This window comes from Chionomys nivalis, chromosome 15, assembly GCF_950005125.1.
Source record: "Chionomys nivalis chromosome 15, mChiNiv1.1, whole genome shotgun sequence".
In the NCBI taxonomy this organism is placed as follows: domain Eukaryota; kingdom Metazoa; phylum Chordata; class Mammalia; order Rodentia; family Cricetidae; genus Chionomys; species Chionomys nivalis.
In genome coordinates this window covers 13,010,801-13,031,011 of record NC_080100.1, presented here as the reverse complement: position 1 = coordinate 13,031,011, position 20,211 = coordinate 13,010,801, and the positions used below count along the sequence as shown (strand labels likewise).

The window sequence follows — 20,211 nt, the reverse complement described above, 5'->3', positions numbered from 1 at the left end:
ATGAAATTCATCTTAGACGGACACTACATTAGTGCTTTGGCTTAGATTAATTAATAAGAGGTAACTAGGCTCCTTGTATCAGTTAAAAGTATGTTCCTTCATCTGCATTCTGTTATCAACTGCACTCTGAATAACATGATTTAATGCAATACTCATGTTGTCATTCTTCTTTGTGTGTTTTCTTACTCATTATATTTCCTCATTAATTAAGAATCTACTAACTATCAGGAAATTGAAGAACATGTATCATCAAGAATGTTTGATTTAATTACTAAGGGTTATTTGGGTTTACTTAGTTTTCACTACTATCTGTGACATATGCTGGGAATGCTGGGAATATACTGAAAGGAAACACCGGCATGGGACACATGACCTGCTGGGGAGGTAGGAGGTCTGTCAAAGAAGATATCTGCCAAGCACTCACTGTTTTGGTTTGTGGCCGTTTATTTTTATGATAGACGTGAAAGATACTGGTGTATCTGTTAATTTTCATGTATTTTCATGAGCATGTCTGTCTTAAGAGCTATATTAGATATCAACCTAATCTAATTGCATGAGCAGACTCTGGTTGTATTCTTTGTTAACATGCTTTTGATTTGTTTTCTTAATGAGAATTGAACATAATTCCTCATGTGTCTAGTGACATATTTGTGAGCACTTACTCGGGAAACTACACAGCTCTTTTTCTTGCAAGTTTCTTTAATAACACTCTCGAGGATGTAAACTTAGAAAAAAGTAATTTTTTTCTCACAATTTCCAATGTCACAAACCCAAAGATCATTTGAAAGGTTGAGAGAATGTTTTCTGTTTTCTACATGAAATGTTGTTATTGTATAGAATAGAGGGACACTGTGTTTCACATGATAGAGAAACAGAGGAAAGAATTCACAAAAAAAGAGCTTTTTGCAGTGTACCATAAATCCACTCAAGACAAAAATATCTATAAACTACTGAGTAGGACCTAACTCTCAACAATAATGTACTTTTGATTAAATTACCAACCCACACTGTGGAAGGGATTGAAAATTTCAAACTGCAACAATAGAAGATACTTCTGTGTTAACACACTCCAATAGAGAATATTTCCTCCAAAAGTCTTCGAAACTGCTTCACATGAATGTGAAGGTGAATTGAGTAGATCTGGTATATCTGGGGCATCTTAGAGAGGATTTGCATGTGCTTAACTGTTCTAGAATCATGGCATGCTCAACACGACGATAGGCCCACTGAGCTCTTGTTGGTCTTTCTCTGACTTTTCAGGACTTCAGCGTAGGGCTTTAGATCTCTGCTAGACTTTTAAAAGTAATTTCCAACTAGACCTTTCATGTTCGCAAAATTCTTCAGGGGAAAACAGTCACACCTAGTTGAGGTCTTGTCATTTTAAGGTTGAATACCAACCCTGACAAGTTCCAAGAGTTCTCAGAGTTGCACTGCCTACACTGGGTAATCAGGAATGCTTAGAGGCTCCTACAAGAAGCAAGTGGAGGTAGACCAAATTGCTCCTTGCTGTTTGTCACCTGTCGCCCACATTCTTCCTTTCTTTGTTTCTATGGTTCCTATTACTATTGTCACCTTTATAAACCTGCCATAGTTTCCCCCTCATCAGAGTACAGAGTCCTCAATTGGTTTACTGTATCTTAAGGTACCCATGGCAGACTATACTAGAAGACTAGTTCCCAGGAGCTGAGTAAACACCTAAAAATGCTGAGAGACGACTGCACTAATATTACTGTCTTGGTTCATCTCCCATAAGTTTGCTTGAAAACATGGATGACTACATAAAAATGTCATGTGGATATATCCAAACAGCAACAGTGAAGTTTGCAGGAAGATATTTAGGTGTTGGTTCAAGTCTAGGATCTATGGGAATCTATTCTCTGTTTAAGCGGAAGTAACACAACATAACAGGTTTGCAGTTAGAGTGAGACATGATCCTCCATAGTATTCGAACACATGGTGTTCAGCTAGTGGTGCCCTTTAGCATATTATAGAACCTTTGAGAAGCAGTATCTCATTAGGGTTGGATCTGGGAGTTTAAAGACTTGCCCACCTTCAAGTTCTCTCAATCTGCTCTTGTGTGGATAAAAATGTCATCATCCAGCTTCTAGCTACTGCTTCCATTGCTTCCTTGTCTTTCCTCTGTACCCATGATGAGCTCTATCTCTCTAGATATGCAATCAAAAATAAAATATCTCTTCTTTATACTTCTGTTGATATTTTGTCACAGGAACAGAAAAGTAACCAAAGTAGTAAGGGTTAAGTAAATTGGAATCCTGAAGTTCATTGCATATACCAGAGAGCATTTTCTATTAAAATACTCAGAAAAAATAATCTATCAACGTTTTTAAAAGAGAAAAAAATCTTAAACAAGGAAAACAACAATAAACATGGAAATGCGAGCAGAGGAAATCCAGGAGTCCTCAATGCTCCATAAAGAAGCACAAGTACCAAAAAAAAAAAAAAAAATGTGCTTGAGAACAGAAAACTCATCTTCTTCAGGGGAAGACCACACTAACTGGTTTTCTCACACCAGATGGACAGCCCTAAAAACATACAAACATGTAGCATTATACACATTGAACAAGTTGTACTTTATATATTTAGAAATAAATGAGAGACCATGAATTTGAAAAAAAAAAAAAGACTGAGCAGGGAAGAGGATGGATGGAGAAAATGAAAGTTTATAATGTTGTAATCACATTATAAATCAAAAATATAAAAGAGACTTTTGAAAAAGATGTGAATAAATACTTTATAGATAAGAAACTCATTTGTAAAGTACAGATAAGAAAATAGTTTATAATTTACAGATAGTGAAATCAAATTAACAAGTTAATGGAGTTATAATAGTCTTATGAAAATTAGAAGCAAATAATTACTAGTAGTCTTAGAGGTAGGACTTGAATAAAAACAAATCACTTTGCTACCTAAATTATCAGCTTCTTACCACTGAGGAGAGGCCACAATTCCCCAAGTGAATGTTCAGAGAATCTAAAAACTATGCATGATCTCTCATAAAATTTCATTATGAAGATATATGGAGACATCAAGACCAATTTAAAATATGATAAAGATCTCACATGTTAAAAGACAAACTAAGAAATACCCAATATGTAATTATCCTGCTCCCAGAAACAATGAATTGGGTATGGAAGATACCTATCAATCAAGAATAGCAGAGATGAAAATAGAAGACTTGTTAAATACTGGATATGCTTTAGAAATTTTCAGTATGTTTATTTTTGACAAAAAGAAAAAAATACTCTTCTCTAAAAATAATGCAGTGTGCACACTCCTATCCTCCTCCCTCCAACTGACAGTTCAGATGCTTCTTCAGCAAGCACCACTCAAGTTCACACTGTGTCGCAGTGCAGTACTTCTCTTTCCTTCCCTTCTTGGAACACTTTCTTTCCTCTCTGAAAATTCTGTTGTCAGTTCTTAGACCAACCCTGTTTCACTCCTGCTCCTTAGTCTTTAAAGTGGTATGTAGTCTACAGTGTGTCAGACAGTGGTGTAAGCTGTCTGGAATCCAAAGGACTAAATCACCTGCCAGTCCTGCTCCCAAAGTCCTTGTGTGGTTCAAGAAGCAAGAACTGCATGAGATGTGATTTGCAATGCAAGGCAGTAAGGTGAATGTAGAGAGAGTATCCATGTTGCACTTATCAAGTATTAGGAATGTGACTTGACCAGAGAGAGTGACACAGAAACTTTTGAACAAGATTTATACAGGTGACAGATAAACTAGATTATGCTTTGTTTAGATTCATCTAGCAAGCAGAATACTACAAAGACTTGATCTCATTCTAGTTCTTGAAATACAATTCATGAATATGATAAAAGTTGTCTTTCCTCAAAAATAACTAAATGAATTTACCATCCATCTCCTGGGCAGATACAGTCAAATTTATTTTATTAGAAAACTTATGCTGTGCTAAACAAAAATTATCAATATTTATCAGAACAGTTGTTTCCCTAGATCATTAAATTAATATTAATCATATATATTAAAATAATAAAACCAGATAATTATTTTATAAGACATAGTACGGAGAAGAATATGAATGTTTAATTTGGTTTAATGAGCTTTATTTGCTTTAAATAACATTTTCTTAGTATTGTAATCGTATTGAAAACTTGGATCACAGTTAATGGCTTGAGAAATGTTTTAGGAATAAGAGCACTTAAAACTCTTTCAGAGTCACTAGATATGGTCTTTGGCAAATCACATTTAGTTGGTTCATAATCATCCATAGCTTTAATGACATGAAATTTTATGCCCTTTTTGACATCTATGGATGTAGTTGTGGTACACACACATACATATATATGCATGTATATATGCAACAAAAACTCACATAAAATGAAATAAATAAACCCAGTAAAAATTTAAACCATGGTAAAGAAATTAATTGTAAAATTGTAGCAAGAAATGTGTGAAGCATTTGTTAACTGATATCCAGTTTTGTCTTTGGTGACCTTCGCTTGTAATTTGTAAAATTTTAAATTTAGCACCAAAATTCTCCATTAAATAAGTTTAGCTTCTTACTTTGCTAGCTATAGTAATTGAGCTGTAGTCATAATATCAGTCAACAAATAAGTAACGGAATTTGTCAGGGATCTGTTTTTAGTTCAGCTTTGTCCATGCCTTGACTAATGTGTAACAACAGCCTGCTCCTCTAATGTGAAATCAACCTTACTCAGCTGGATGGACCTGACTTATTTCATAAACTTCCTATTGGGTCTTTAGGGACTAGACATTATTTAATGTAAAGAGATTTTCCAGACTAAGTTGTAGGCTTAATTCTAACTGTAAAGTGTATTCCTAAATCCTATAGATTTTAGCAGTGAAAGAGATCTCCAATACCTTTGTACAGTGATATCTAAGCTGTTTACAGGGTGCTAATGCACAATGTGTCTTTAAATTTTAAATAGTATTCTATTTTGTGGATATGTTTATGAATATATATTTTACATCACATTTTATAAATTCCTATTGTTGTAAATTTACTGTACTTTCAGTTTCATTGCTATAGGTCATGCTGCAGTGAAAATGTTATAATTTAGAACATGTAAGTTTCTCAGTCCGTTTACCATTGCTGATTGTAAATGCTGCACCAAATAAGATGTACAATAGTATTATTCTTATGAGGAATGATAATAATTCATTTACATAAATACCTGATTCATCTATACTATATTTCTTATTGAATATGAATTTTCCAGGTAAATATTTAATTTTATTTTTTTAAAATATAAATGTCTTCCCCAAAAACGCATATTCTGATTTGTTTTTCAATGCCAATTAGTGAGCTCTGAAAATATATCTAGACAAGTAGCATTTGCACAGATTAAATATACTTAGGAAGATATGCAAATATAGGTATTTGTTAGTGATATAGATCACAAAATAAAAAAATATATTATATATATGATTTTCATTACATACACACACATATACACACATAAAGCAAATGATAGAAAAAGAAACCAAGCATTTAAAAGGAAACAAGAGCAAGGGAGCTGGTACATAGTACCTAAAAGGGTTTGGATGGATGCGTTGAAGAGAAAAATGATGTGATTATATTTTAATGTCAAAAAAATTAAAGAATATAAAATATTTTATATTTATAAAATATGTATTAAATTTATTTTATATATTACTTTTGTCTTCATTTTTTATCTTTAATCGTTTCTTTACAATACTAATTTCCCTTCAGAAAATATACAATGAATTGCTTATGGTAAAAATTTTTTAATCATATTAAATGAAAAGGAGACTAATGTTTTTTGCGGACATATTAAAGTGTATTAAATCAAAACTCTAAGCAGACATTGCAGGTGGAATGATTTCTGTATGACTCTGATGCTTCTGATGCTCTTTCTTTCAAATTTCAGAGCGCACTGGCATTGCAATAAAGTCACTTTGAGACACATCAGAAACCTGGGGAGCTTTCCGTGCCTATTTTATATTTCTTTAGCATCGTCAGCTGCATAGCAGTCAATCTCCCCATAGTTTTATTTTTGGCCTTCGAATAAGAACTCGCAGCTGGTGCTGTAATGCGCTTAATTTCTCCGTCGAGCATAAACATTTAAAATTCTGTTTTTATCCACAGGGTTTCAAGAAAACATTTAGCGATTTCTCCCATTCCTAAACAAAATAGTGCACACATAATCGCCCCTAAGTTACAAAGCAAGCCTCAGACATCCTCTAATGGATGTGGCAGCCACTGTGCCCTGCTGAGTCACTTAACTCCTGTCAACAAGGAGCTGGGACATGTTTTTATTCTACTGTGGTTCTCCTTGCCCTAGCAGTCAAGTCTCAGGGTCACCAGCTCCTAACATTTATCTGGCTTCACCTGACAGAGCTGTGACGTCCTCTCGCTGGAGACTTTCAGAGCACAAACGCTGCAAAGTTAAACAACTGTGTGCACTGTCTGACCCCAAAGTAGAAATGTGCGAATTTCTACTGGAGCAACGAGTTTTAGTAGACATTTCAGTATAGATAGAAAATGTGCTTTTGGCCTCTCTGAATGTTTCAAGCCTTGCTGATTTCTTGTGTTGTGTTTATGCAGTCATTTTAACCCATTTCCCCCCTCCTTGGTTTACTAACCCACGCTGTCTCTCACCCTGTTTCCTCCCACACACACTGAGAACAAAAGGAAAGCTGACTCATATGCTCCATAAAAACAAAATTTAAAAAATTACCAAAAAATAAAAATTCTGTTTTTTCCATTCCAGATATATTGCTCTGTTTTCTTCTGATGACATAGTCAGCCTCATTTTTACCTCATTATACTCATTGCACAGGACCATGACACTGTAGGATTAATGGGATCCAACATCTACATAAATGGCAGTGAGCGTTTCAACAAATATAAATAGTAAAAATATGTATTCATCAAAACTGACTAAAGACTTTCTTCGGGGATTAAACATCCATGGACTAAACATGTTTTTATTCTATAGTATCTCTTCTTAGTCATCATTTTAATGCTAAAAATAAGGAACTTTAGCAGGTATGTGTATAATAAACAGATAATAATAATAATAATAATAATAATAATAATAAGCAGAGGTTTCCTTAGAGTTCAGATTCCTTTACCACTTACATTTACCCTTAATTCTACCAATATATTATTATGTCATATTTGTGGGTTATTTAGTATTCAGAGTTTGGGATTTAAATTTGAACACCCAACAGCCCCATACTTAACCACCGTCTTTTCTTTCCCGTCTTTTCCTTTTGGGACATTTCTGTCAAGATAATTCAGGGAGATTGTGACCTGGTCATGACCCAAGCTGGCGATTAACCTCCACATTTCTCTTTCTGCCTCCTGAGTGCCGGTATAAACTGGCATTCACTCGCCTGCCTGCGAATGCTTTCTTATTTTACCTGCCTCCTCAATTAACACTCATGTTTTTCATTAGCAGATTTGCTGAACACATGATATCCATCTTTGATTCATATCTACTTAAATTTTTTACTCATGTTTTGTATTCCACACGGTATATCCATATAACCTTTCTGTATAATTAATTATGAAAATGGACTAAAGAGTTTTCAAAGAGCATTATCAAAGTGTTGATAAAATCTCCCACCTTCTTTTCAAGAAAGTTGTTTTCTTCATGAGAGTTATAAATCAGTCAGACAAAAATAGAAAAAAACAAACAAACACAGAAATGTTACTTGGCTACATTTTATAATTATAAATTTTAATTATTTCTAGGTCCCTCTGAAAGCTTTGTCTATCTATAAAACACATGAGTAAAATATAGTGATTACTACATAATTTTCCACAATTATTCATGAGTCTGAAACCAGAATTGTCAGATTGTTTTATTTATTTGTAATATGAAGGTGTATGCAGAAGAAGGGTGGTAGATGGTCTAAGGGGTGCCATTATGGGGTGAAAACATATTGAGATGCTGGATAGTAGCTCAGGGTTTTGGCTACCAGACAAGTGGGGCCAACGATGTTTGCAAATCTAAATGAGCAGACAGAATCCAGAGTTGAAACACCGAGAGTTGCAACACCGAGGTTGTAGACTTTCTTGGGGTGTTTTGATGGCAAAGCAAGAGAAAAAGGAGGAGTGAATCTTCACTAGGTAGTCTAGCAGATTTTGCTGTGGAAGGAGTGTGTGCCTTAGCTTAGTTCATTTTGGATTTTTTTGTAATCCAGACATTGCAGCAAAAAAAAAAAAAAAAAACCTAGCAGAAGACAAGCTCCTGCTGAGTAAAGTTCATATCAGAACATATTATGTAAGGGAAGCCTTACAGAAAACCCAGACAAAACTGTTTCATGTGTGAGCTCTAGGAGTTAAATTATGAATGACTCCTACAGCTGCCTGAGAACAGGTGAATACCAAAGAAGGTAAAACCCCGCCTGTTTGACTTTCTGGATGAAGGAGTATTTCTCAGCTGTCTTCAGATACCTACAAAGAAAGCCTAAACACTTGCTCTTGTTAGAGGCACACAGCCCAGGATCTCACATATTTCTGCTGCTGGTGGAGTGAAGAGGATTGTTTCTATTGTCTGTTTTACTGTCCTATGTATACAATATGTCTTCCAAACATCATTAAAAATCAACTGATCCATTGAAATGGCTAGGAGTCTGTATGTATTGCTTTTCACCTTCTGAAACATAAGATTTACATACTTTCTAAGATATGATGGACTGTAAAATGGATTTTTATTAGGCAGTGAAAATATTTTAATACATGACTTATTTTAACTGTAAGTCAATTCTCAAGAAGTAGTCAAGTGATAGAATTCACTATGTGAGATTCCTTTTAGATGTATAAAAACATACTATTCATAAGATTAATTCAGTAAATTATGTCAAACTCTATGACCAATAGCAATTTTCATTGTACTATTCCTATTCTGTAGTCTTCTATCATTACTGAAAGAGTCTTCCATTCACCAATATATTCTACTATAAATATATTTAAGAAAATCCCACAAAATTATCCATTAAAATATTCCTGGCATTACAAGGTTTCATAAATAAACTACTATATTTAATATTGTTGCATTTCAAAGACTGATTTTCAGTATTTCTATGTCATCACAATATTATTTTAAACTTTACACATTAAATATGATCTCTGGGCTTATTCCTTCAATAGGCTTCCATATTCATTTCTGAACAAGAAATTGGTTTGTAGAATGAATAAGGACTATACCATTTTAAAGAAGTAAAGCAGATGTGTTGGTATTTCTGCACTGAACTGATAGTGCAGGTACTGCAAACACAATTGCCTTAATTATGTGCTGAAAGAAATTTACTAGTTTCTGGAATTACTTAGAGACCCTCTGCTTATCTAACTCTGTACCTGACATGTTGCCTCCTTGTTATCTCAAAATTCTTTGTCATATTGTTTCCTAATTTTATCATCATATTAGGTGGGTTACTCTACACTCTATTGGGTTGAAATGCCACACTTTAAATAGTAGGCAAAAAATTGTGTGTCTATTTTAGTGTTTTAAATGAAGAGATTGGTCAAATTATAAATAATGTGAATGCTTTTAAGTTTATTTTACATTATTTGAGAGTTCTATATTTTTCTGTATGTATTCCACTTTATTCATCTATCTGTCCACCTATAATCTATGTCTGTCTGTATATTATCCATCTATGTGTGCATTTATTACCACCTATCTTTTATATGTGAGGTTGCATGCTTTTTTTCCCCCAACTTTGATGTTCATTCCTGATGTTCAGTGTTTCTTGTTCAAGTTCAGTGAGTGTTCCACCAAGTATCTTTTGTGGTTCCAGTGAAGTATAGAATACCTTTTGTCAGGAGCTTGCTATTCTTTTCTGTTAAGCCTGTCTGGGTGAGAGGCTATGACTTTTTAAATTCTCCTTTCTTTTCAAAACTCAGACCCTTGGCTGAAAAAAAATAAAAGTTTTATGTTACCATTTCATAAAACTTCTATTAAAAATTCAAAATACAATAGCAAAACATACTTTATTATTACTAATCACATTTTAATGCAAACCTAGTGTTTATCTTCATCAAAAGTGCAAACTACAAGGCACTCAGTGTTGTGGCACACAGAGTCCACCACTAGATAAAATCATTAGCATGTACTGGTTACAGCATGCACAATGTCTTCCATCTAGACAACACAGCAGAAGGTGTTCACCGTTTAATTTCAGCGTAGTCTCTTTGTATTCTCTATAAAGATGTGGTCTCTTCACCAAGAACCTTACTATCTTGTTTCCTTGTACATTCAAGATCAATGGAAATAAAGTGACCCGAATCGTTTGCTGAAAGAATAGAAGCATGCTACTACAGTCTTTCTGTTTGGGAAGTTTCCTATGGCTCTCTACTGGCTTCATGCCATTTTCACCTTTTAAATGTTTCAGAGACTCTGTCTATGTCCAAAATATTTACCGTTTTATCTTCTTTTCTGTTATGCCACTCCATTCCTTTTCCTGAAGTTAAGTCTGTTATCTTTCATGTATGTTTCTCAATTGGAGAACCAATATTTGCTATTCCTTTGATAACTGTCCCTTCGTGCTGCAATGCCAATTTCATAAGCTGAGAAAATTGCATATAACTATTGTATCCATTGAAGGAAATGTGACTCTTTCATGGCAGATTTACTAAGTATATTTTGTTTTGCTTATGTCTGTCATAGATAACACAGCCAGCATTCTGACAAGGCGGAGGAGATTTAGTCGAACTATGCAGGATGTGTATTATCTGCCCATTATGATCTCTGATGGTGGAATCCCCTCTCTCAGCAGCAGCAGCACCCTCACCATCAGGGTTTGTGCATGCGAGAGAGATGGGCGTGTGCGGACCTGCCATGCAGAAGCCTTCCTGTCCTCCGCTGGTTTGAGCACAGGAGCCCTAATCGCTATTCTTCTCTGTGTTGTCATTCTCCTTGGTAAGTGACTACAGTTCAGATAAGTATGTCAGCTCAGAGAAGGAGGTTGATGAGTAATGAATGCATACACGGCTATGCAACAAAACCTCACAGATTTTTGTGATGAACCTTTACCATGCTAATACTAGGAGTTCTTTGATATGGAATTTATCAGCATAATTTGAGTTAAGCAAAAGAAAAATCCACAACAGAATACTTTGGATAACAGTCAAATAACCTTTGGTACGTAGATATTTGCATGAGTTTAACTGGTCTCAAGGAAGACTACATCTTGGGGAGGATACGCTGAGTCTTTGTGAGTTTGCACACTAGGGAAATACTTTGGGCAAGGGACATAGCGAAAGAACATGCTCAGGTAGGTGATACCATAACTGACCTGGGTAAAGGTAAATTGAGATTGGAACAGAAAGAAATGTGTGAGCCGAGAAAAGTAAAGAAGTCAGGAGAAATATAATGAAAGAGACGGAGCAGGAGATAAAGGAAATCAGTAACACATAGTGTCACGAAAGTCAAAAGTGAAAATGGTGGTAGAGAAAACTGACAAATGTATTATACAACAGGAATACTGATAATGTCAGGAGCAACTTAGTGCGCAATTACTTTATTAAAAATTATTGACAGATTCAGCCACCTGGCACCTGGAGTTTTAGTGTGTTATAGCAAGACAGGATTCACTGTAGCTGGAGAGCAATATCTGCTTTATTCATTGTAGCAACACCTGCTGCATTAGCTTTTCCATTTAGCCTTTAATAGTAAAACATAGAAGAGAAGGGAGAGGAAAAGTCAGGCCTTTAGGATTGTGTTCCTATCTACATCATACAATTGCTCATTTCTTTAGGATTTGACTTGTCTTTTAATTTTTTTTAAAAAAGCACACAAACACAAAGAGAAAATAGGAGAAAACATGATGGCATAAATAGAGGCTGTGAACCCACTTTAGTGCTTTAAGATAATCAAATTTGCAATAGTAAGATAAATTCTTCTGGGAGAGTCATGTTTTCTTCAGTTTAATTTTTATTTATTGTCATCTAATTATGAACACATCTTAAGACAACCTTTTTTATAGTGTTAGGAGTATTTTGATATTCAGGTAATTTTGAAGTAAATTATATTTTCTTGTCTTTTAGATTACTTTAAATAATCTCTTATTTCATAAAAATATTTTAATCACACTGTATTAACATATTTTAGTTTCTAAGATAACTAATTGTACATTTGCAAAATTTGCACTATGTTCAAGAAAATGAAAGAAATCATTTGAAATGTTTATATATATAATAAAATGTTATCAAACTTTTTGGTAAATATTAAAGAATTCATGCTTTCTTTAAATAATCATCAGTTTTAAATTCTATCTTTTATGGTGCTATTGCTATTCAGAAAATATAGGTCACTAGACAGACTTTAGTCATCTATAATTTAATTTCTAATTACTCTCAATTTTCATAGAAATGAGTAATACCTTTGTAAAGTGAAGCTTTAGTCTATAATCCAAAATTCTAATGGTCAAACTTGAGGGTCAATTTAGCTGTGAAATTAATATCCTAATACTGAAAATTGTGTTTTTATGCTGATGGGAATGTAAGCAGCTATATAAGCCCAGTCCCAGTCTGATCAATAATTACGAGCTTACGGTTTCTTTCCTTTCAGTTTCTACTCTCTATGAGTGAACACATGAAAATGAAATGTCAATTTAAAGGATATTAATGTGACCTGCTAAATATCATGCTACATGCATCTGTGGGGTTATAAGCTAACTGGCTTCAACAACTGTTTATATTCTATTTACATATGTATTGATTAGCATAAAATGGTGTTTGTCATCAATAGAGCCCATCTTTCAGTGATGCACAAACAGGTTTTGTGGGCATGTCACTTTCTGTTGCAACCAAATTTTAAAATTTTAATTATTTTTAAATGAATAAATTTAGTTATTTTTTCATATAGTGTTTCTGGATCATTATCTTTCCCATCCCTAAATTCCTCTCAGGTTCTCTCCTCCTCCTATACATCCAACTTCATGATTTATCTCTGTATCAGTTGCTCTGCCTCTCTCTCTCTCTCTCTCTCTCTCTCTCTCTCTCTCTCTCACCCACCCCCCCCCACACACAAAATGGGCACAGTTATTTTATGTAATATTTTATGACATATTTTATGTAATACATGGAAGACCATTTGGAGTTAGACCTTAATTAGATTTCAATACCTAAGTTTTGGTTTTTCAATCCCACTCAGGTGCCTGACATTAAATTTTTAATCTCATCTTCTCATTTGCCAGACACACCACGAAAGTGTTGCTAGGCTGCTTTTTTGTCACAAATAGTGACCAATTCAAAGACCTGGCAAAAACTTCTGACACTATTAGTGTTTGCAAGATCACATAAAAGCACAAGACTTTGGTGTGAGCACTATTCAGATTGCTCCATTATCTCGAATATGAATAAACTGATATTAGGCTAGATTAAGAGATGTGAGAAGTGCGATTAACGGAGAAAGACAGAGTGGCGATTGCAGAAGTGGAGGGAGAGGGAAAAGAAGGAAGAGAGAAAAGAGAAAGGCTGAGCCAGTCTGTTGTCAATTAAACAATCTCGAGAGATTCTCAGTATCCAGGTTGGAAATTTTATAGTGAAAACTGCTACGACCAGAGGCTGCCAATAGCATTTGTAGAGCTAATCAAAATAATCACTGTGATTGTGTTACTTCATTTCTACCACATTTAATACCAAGGTATTTTGGCATCTAAAAGAATCAACAGATATTTGAGGTAAACACATCTGTGATGATGTTTGTTTGCAGGCAGTGTATTGTGATTCAATAGACAATGGAAGCAAATACAAGCCACACAAAGGGTATGTATGAATATGGAAGCCCCTGTGCAGTCCAAATATGGGGTGATAAACAATTGACAGGAAAAATAATCTGAAAAACCAGTGCGAAATGTAGCTACATTAACTTACATTTCCCTGGGAGTAAAATTAATAAATGAAGCCGAGCAATTTGTTTGAATCTTTGTCTATGACAATATAGTGTCAGGGAGATGGGAACCTGTCTTAGCAGTCTCTAGTTCTGGAAGATCTAACACCTTCTTATGGCCTCTTAGAGCATTGCATATAAGTGGTGTAATATATACATTCTTTTAAAAGATCTGTACTCGTGAAATGATACTAAATAGATAAATAATTTAAGTGCTATAATACTAGGGTCCAAATGCTGCAGCATGTGTAGAGAGGATGTCTGATATTCACAACGTACTGAGTTCAGCTACTAGCACCATATAAAGCAGGCATGGAAGAACACGTCTGGAATCTCATTAGTCCAGAGAGGGAGTAAGAAAGTAATTTTCTTAGAAAGACTATTTATACCATAAAGAGTCTCCATTCACCTAGTCTGCCACTGCTTTCAAAAAAATTTCTCTTGTTCACCCCAACTTATACACATAAATTCAAAATAAGTAAATCTAAATCAGCCTTACCATGAATATATTTTAAACTTTTGCATAATAAACATTTTATTATGTACATGTGGTACACAGAAAATTTGAAGAGTTTTCTTTGTGAAGAATACAAATGGTCTCTCTTAGTCTGTAATAGGGTTGGTTACTTGTTCCTTTTTTATATGCATACTTTCTGTAACAAAGTTTAACTGAAAACCTTTTTCTATTTGCTGAACTATAAAGGCAAAGAATCCTGAAAAATAACCAAAAGCCAAGAGGAAAGACCTCTTTCTATGACTTTATCCAGTGCTAGCAACATTAGTAACAGCTTTTGGTGAGAGGCCTTAAGACACAGTCTAGTTGTTCATTTGCTTGAAGACCTGTGCATATACATTAATACATGTATGTGTATACAATGTATCATCGAGTGGGAAATTTTGCTACAAATACCATTATCTTTAGGGGTTGACATCATTACCCAGCTCTCAGTTCTTCTATTTAGTATCCTCCTAAGTAATTCTCTTGGTTGTTGCATTATTTTTCTCCTTTCTTATTCTCTGCTTCTTCATTTTATAAATGTGTAGAACCAAAGCTCTGCTATGAGGAATACATAAGTTATAAGAATAATATTGCAAAGTGGACAATTCCTACATAGCATAAATTGTGCATAAATAAAGTAAAAATATCTTGCAGCTTTTTTGGGATATAACAGGATTGACCATTTTATAAAATACTTCCTGCCATCTGCATATCTATAGAAAATAATTATTTGTGAATTATAAATGCAGATATTTTCCAGTCATAAGATGTCTTTCCATTACACCAAAATAGTTATTGTTTATACTGCAATGAGTGTCAAGATGCAAACTTGGCAAAAGAGAACATCACAACGTCACACAGATTAGCAAATCTACAATGGTTCATTTAGGTTACCAGTTTAGACGTTCTCTGAAGTATTCAAATGTCTTCATTCATCCTCACTCAGTAGTCTGCAGATCAAAGCTGCATTGCAATGCAATCTTACCTCAAGAAGGTGTAGTAGATATAGACTGAAAAAAAATACCTAATATCCAAGAATTGTCTTCTCTCTTCTAACTTCATCTGTTTCCATTTTTCTTCAGCCATTGTCGTCCTTTTCATCACCCTGAGGCGCAGCAAAAAGGAGCCCTTGATCATTTCCGAGGAGGATGTGCGGGAGAATGTGGTCACCTACGATGATGAGGGAGGTGGGGAAGAAGACACTGAGGCTTTCGACATCACAGCGTTGAGGAATCCTTCCGCTGCAGAAGAGTTCAAATACCGCAGAGACATTCGGCCTGAAGTGAAGCTCAATCCTAGACACCAGACGTTATCCACTCTGGAGAGTATAGATGTTCAGGAGTTTATTAAGCAAAGACTGGCCGAGGCAGACCTGGATCCCAGCGTGCCCCCTTATGACTCTCTTCAGACTTATGCCTATGAGGGTCAGAGGTCAGAAGCTGGGTCTATCAGCTCCCTGGACTCAGCTACCACACAATCAGACCAAGATTATCACTACCTTGGTGACTGGGGGCCGGAGTTTAAAAAGTTAGCAGAACTCTATGGAGAGATGGAAACTGAAAGAACAAATTAGGCAGTCGATCTTTTTTTGGAGCTTTGTAGTATTTGTTTCCTGACCAAGTGGAGACATGACCTCAATATGACAAGGAAGTCAAGCGGAAACAGTACTTGGAACTGAGCAAGCTGTACACAGCTCCTGTAGAAACAAGTGCCCTTTTTATGATCAAATGTGGGTTATTGGATTGGAAGAAAGTCAAATATAAAAAATACAGAGAAAAAAAAACTATTGTTCCTTGTGTATATTTTCAAATGCTCAATAAAGTCTATCGTACTGTTTAATTAAGAATATCTGAACGAAGCCAAACAATGAATATTTATTTCACTATGTTGTGATTTCATTTTCCTAAAACAAAATTTAGAAAGGGGACTTAATATCGCTGTCAAATCCCTACAGTGTATGTAATACGCTGCCCGTGGACGCATACAGAGGTAGTCACAGCCTCCCTTGCTACTTTTCCGGGTGGACCTTTGAGACCAATAGTCTGTCAGTGTGAGAAATCCCATTATTGTCCTTTCCTTTAATTACACAGGATATTCCCAGCCAACCAGGCAACTCTGTCATGGAGTTGACTATTTCATTTTCCTCTGCCCTCCCCACTTGTTTTCTCCATACAAAGCTGATGGAGCACGGGGATTTGCTGCCTGCACTCTAACATATGCAACTTCAGTGCACTGGTTACGCACTGTTCTCAGCAAGGAGACCGAGGTCTCTGTCCTGTCAATCATTCTCTATGTTAACAGGGGGCGCTCTGATTTTAAATCGATGGAATGAATAGACTCCAGTAATCAGATATGTCAGGGAAGTTTTGACTTAAAAATGAGTTGCAAACCTTGTCCTCTATAAAACATTGAAAATGTTCCATTGCTTTTCTCTCGCTCTTTTGATCCCTGTTCACTTCACTACATTTATATCTGAAATCGATTATCATAATTTTTGTAGACTCGTTTACACTTCCGCATAGTTCACGTAATTCCATCATAGGTATTCATCAATGTTAGTCGCATGGTTTGTCGGATCACTTTGTGGTTTATCCTATTGTTTAGCCACCTTCGTCCTTCATGTGGGTTCAGATTTTCTCATGTCCCCTGCATAGTAATTGCACATGTGGTGTTTACAGGAAAATGTGTAGGAACAGGCCAAAGAAATCGAGGAATCGTGCAGATGACCCCTGAACAGATCTCCCAGAGTCTCTGAATGTCGGGATCCTAAAGTGCAGTGTAGACAAGGCAATGACGTTCCTGCCTACCTCACAGGGCTGTTGTGAGGACAAATTAGGCATTGGAGAGCCACTTCACCAAGTGCAACGAACGTATCCTGCTATCTGAAAACTTGCACACAGCTAATTTATCAATACCCATTAGTTTCCAAATATATATTTGCATACATTTTACTAGATAATGATTTATGATGAGAAAATTTTATGAAACCTTCAAGAGTCAAGCTTTTGTTAACATAAATATGTAATAACAAATCTAATAATTTTAATATTTTCCAAATAATCTCATTTTCTTTATAACTTCTTGGGGCTTTTTAAATTTTTTAAAAGAATATTCCTTTCTTTTGTTTTGGGGGCTTTATGTAAAAAATATAGAGCATTAAGGTACTACTCTTCAAAATTACCTCATCTATGTATTCCTAGTAAATCAGAATTTTTAAACATATGAGATATAAAGTATTTGAAGGAATAGATGTTTTTCATTTAACCTTTAAATTTATTAGAGTATAATGTCCCCAAAAGTTATATGACATTTTCTGATTCCACCCTTGTGCAAACTTTGGGACTGTGCCTCTGTTTGAATCTGCCTTGTGTTGTCATGTTCCAGTTTTGAGGTTTGGGAACTGAGTTTAATTTGAATAATTCTCAGTTTGTGTTCTAAGCCTGAGGAATAAAATGAAATTTAAGCTTTTTACAACCTCCCAGCTTCCCAGATGCTGCTTTATCAGTTCTTTAAACATCATAATGGGGTGTGTTCCAATGTAAGGTTAAATCAAACACACAAAGGGCTGGGGAAACAACAGCTTCAGGATACCCAAGGTCTTGTTATGCTAGTAAGGAAGCATCCTCTACTGAGAAGAGTGTACTTCTTGGGGAATACAGTGTGTCTACATGTTACCTCTCCTGACTCTGATAGGACCAGCAGGGTCCAGGTATGATCCTCAGTTTTTGATTATGATTGTAAAATTACCAGTATTTTGAATATATTCATATATTCAACAGGTTATTTCACAGATGAGGGTCTGAGGAATGAAAATGTGTGTATCCTTTCAACTCTGTAACAACGCCAATGACTTCTAAGTGGTTGCAAGCACTAAAATATTTCCCTGATTTTGTAGAATGAAATGATGCACTGCTACTTAATTCTAGCTACTTATTAATTATAAAGATATGTTGCATCTAAGTCCCTGATGTTAATCTAAATATGAAGATACATATGGTTCTATTATATTTGGAAGTACTTTTATTTGCCATAAAAATAATAATAATAGTTAACAGTCATTCTAGGTCCTGCATCTGATATAGACTCTGAAAGTAAAAACTTGTTTAGTTATTGTAAGTAGAAAGCAGGTTTCATAGTTCCAATTCTATTATTTAAATCAAAGTAGTAATGGGAAACCATGCCATATAAATTGGCTACTCACCCTCAATACATTATATTTAAAATCTACAGTTTTACCAATAGCAAAGATCTTCAACAAAATTCCAGGGTAGGTGAGTGAGGATTAGAGTTATTAAGCAAAAAGAACAGAGAAATAAATAGAAGAAATGAGAGACAGAAACACAGAACAGATCGGGAGGGACATTCAGTGAATACTGAATCATGAATTTGCCCTTCTTTCTTTACATACACTTTTATACCCTAATAGAAAAGGGGTGGGGGAGAAGGCAAAAGACTTTATCATGACACAAAAGACAAGCAGAACAGTTACTTGCTTCAATACTTGAGACATCAAACCATTATTTCCTGAGTAAAGCAGCTGATGGTTTGGGCAGGAAGGTGCAATGAACTCACCCTAGACCAAGTATCCTGTAGGCAGCTACTTCCTATATCAAGCCTTCTATTTTAAATGAAGGAGCACCGGAGTATGCTTGATTTCTCTGGCCTTTGGTCAGGTGGAGCGGCTTCATCTCTGTGAACCATCTTAAAAGTCCAAAACACCAAGTAACCACATCCTAGGTCAGGATATCTTGTTTTGTAGCCACACCTGTTGTCAACAACTGTGAAAGAGATCAAATAAGCTCAAACTCTCTGACCTTCAGACAAGGTGGAACAGGATTACATCTGTGTGTGTCTCCAAAAAAAAAGTTTTCCAAGAATTCAGAGAGCTGTTTACTTTCTTTCACGGCAATGAATAGCCACAGATTCTCACAGCAACGATGCCTCGCTGCATGTTTTGCAGATCAGTTAATACTTCTTTACATACATATAGTGTAGATTCAATAACTATGGACGACTTATTTTTTAGACAGACTCTATCAAAAGGAGTATTTCTATAATTGAGGAAAATATTAAGTGACAAAAATTTATCTTAGGTGTTTTGTAGCATTGAGTCTGTCACAGTATTATTAATATTCCTCAAAGTTTGAAAAATTAGCATGTTTTTAGAAAACTAAGAGTTATGTCACAAATGTATTCTATTGCAAATCTCTTAAAGTAATGTGTTTTGAAGGAATTAAAGAGGAAATGGTGCCTCAGGCAAAACTCTATATAGAAATAAATTACAAATACCTATGATATAGCACAGAAAAGAGATGGCCATGAAATCAATTGCCAAAACTTAACCACATGGGTAAACACACATATGCTAATATCTTTTTGAAGAGTAGTTTGAGGTGAAGATATAATTCAGAACAAAGACTTGAATGCTAATGTGGACATGTATTCCCAAAACAAAACCATAGCAGAGGTTTCACTATGAATATTAGATTCAAAATGGAATTGTTTGACTTTATCGAGCCTACTATACAGTTTTCATTGCTGTCAGTTTGAGGATGTATCACAGGTATTATAAAGGAAACTCATGAATGTTCAAAAGTGGCTGAATTATCACATAGGTATTAATCAGAATTTTAGAACTGGTGCTGTAACGGACACAGCACACATACTACATCCTAAAGAGGGCTTTGATACTCAGTACTCCAACATTTAACTAGATGTATATGTTCAGGTCAGTTAAATCCTAATGAGGGCTTTGATACTCAGTACTCTGACATTTAACTGAATATATACACCCACGACAGTTTCAGCGTGAGTCAACCATTTACAAGATAAGAGAAAAT

The 20,211-nt window shown here is 35.1% G+C and overlaps 1 protein-coding gene across 9 annotated transcripts in view; it reads left to right on the top strand.

Annotated features, from left to right (window-relative positions):
* Positions 1–17,810, top strand: part of Cdh18 (cadherin 18) — a 736,062-nt gene extending 718,252 nt beyond the window's left edge. For 8 of the 9 annotated variants that reach the window (XM_057789878.1, XM_057789874.1, XM_057789879.1 and 5 more), the window contains 2 exons: positions 10,648–10,899; positions 15,454–17,810. In XM_057789878.1, the coding sequence (XP_057645861.1) occupies positions 10,648–10,899; positions 15,454–15,944 (743 nt within the window). In that variant the 3' untranslated portion in view covers positions 15,945–17,810. The remainder of the gene's footprint in view (positions 1–10,647; positions 10,900–15,453) is intronic. The other variant, XM_057789883.1, reaches the window with a different exon arrangement.
* Positions 17,811–20,211: the final 2,401 nt, after the last annotated feature.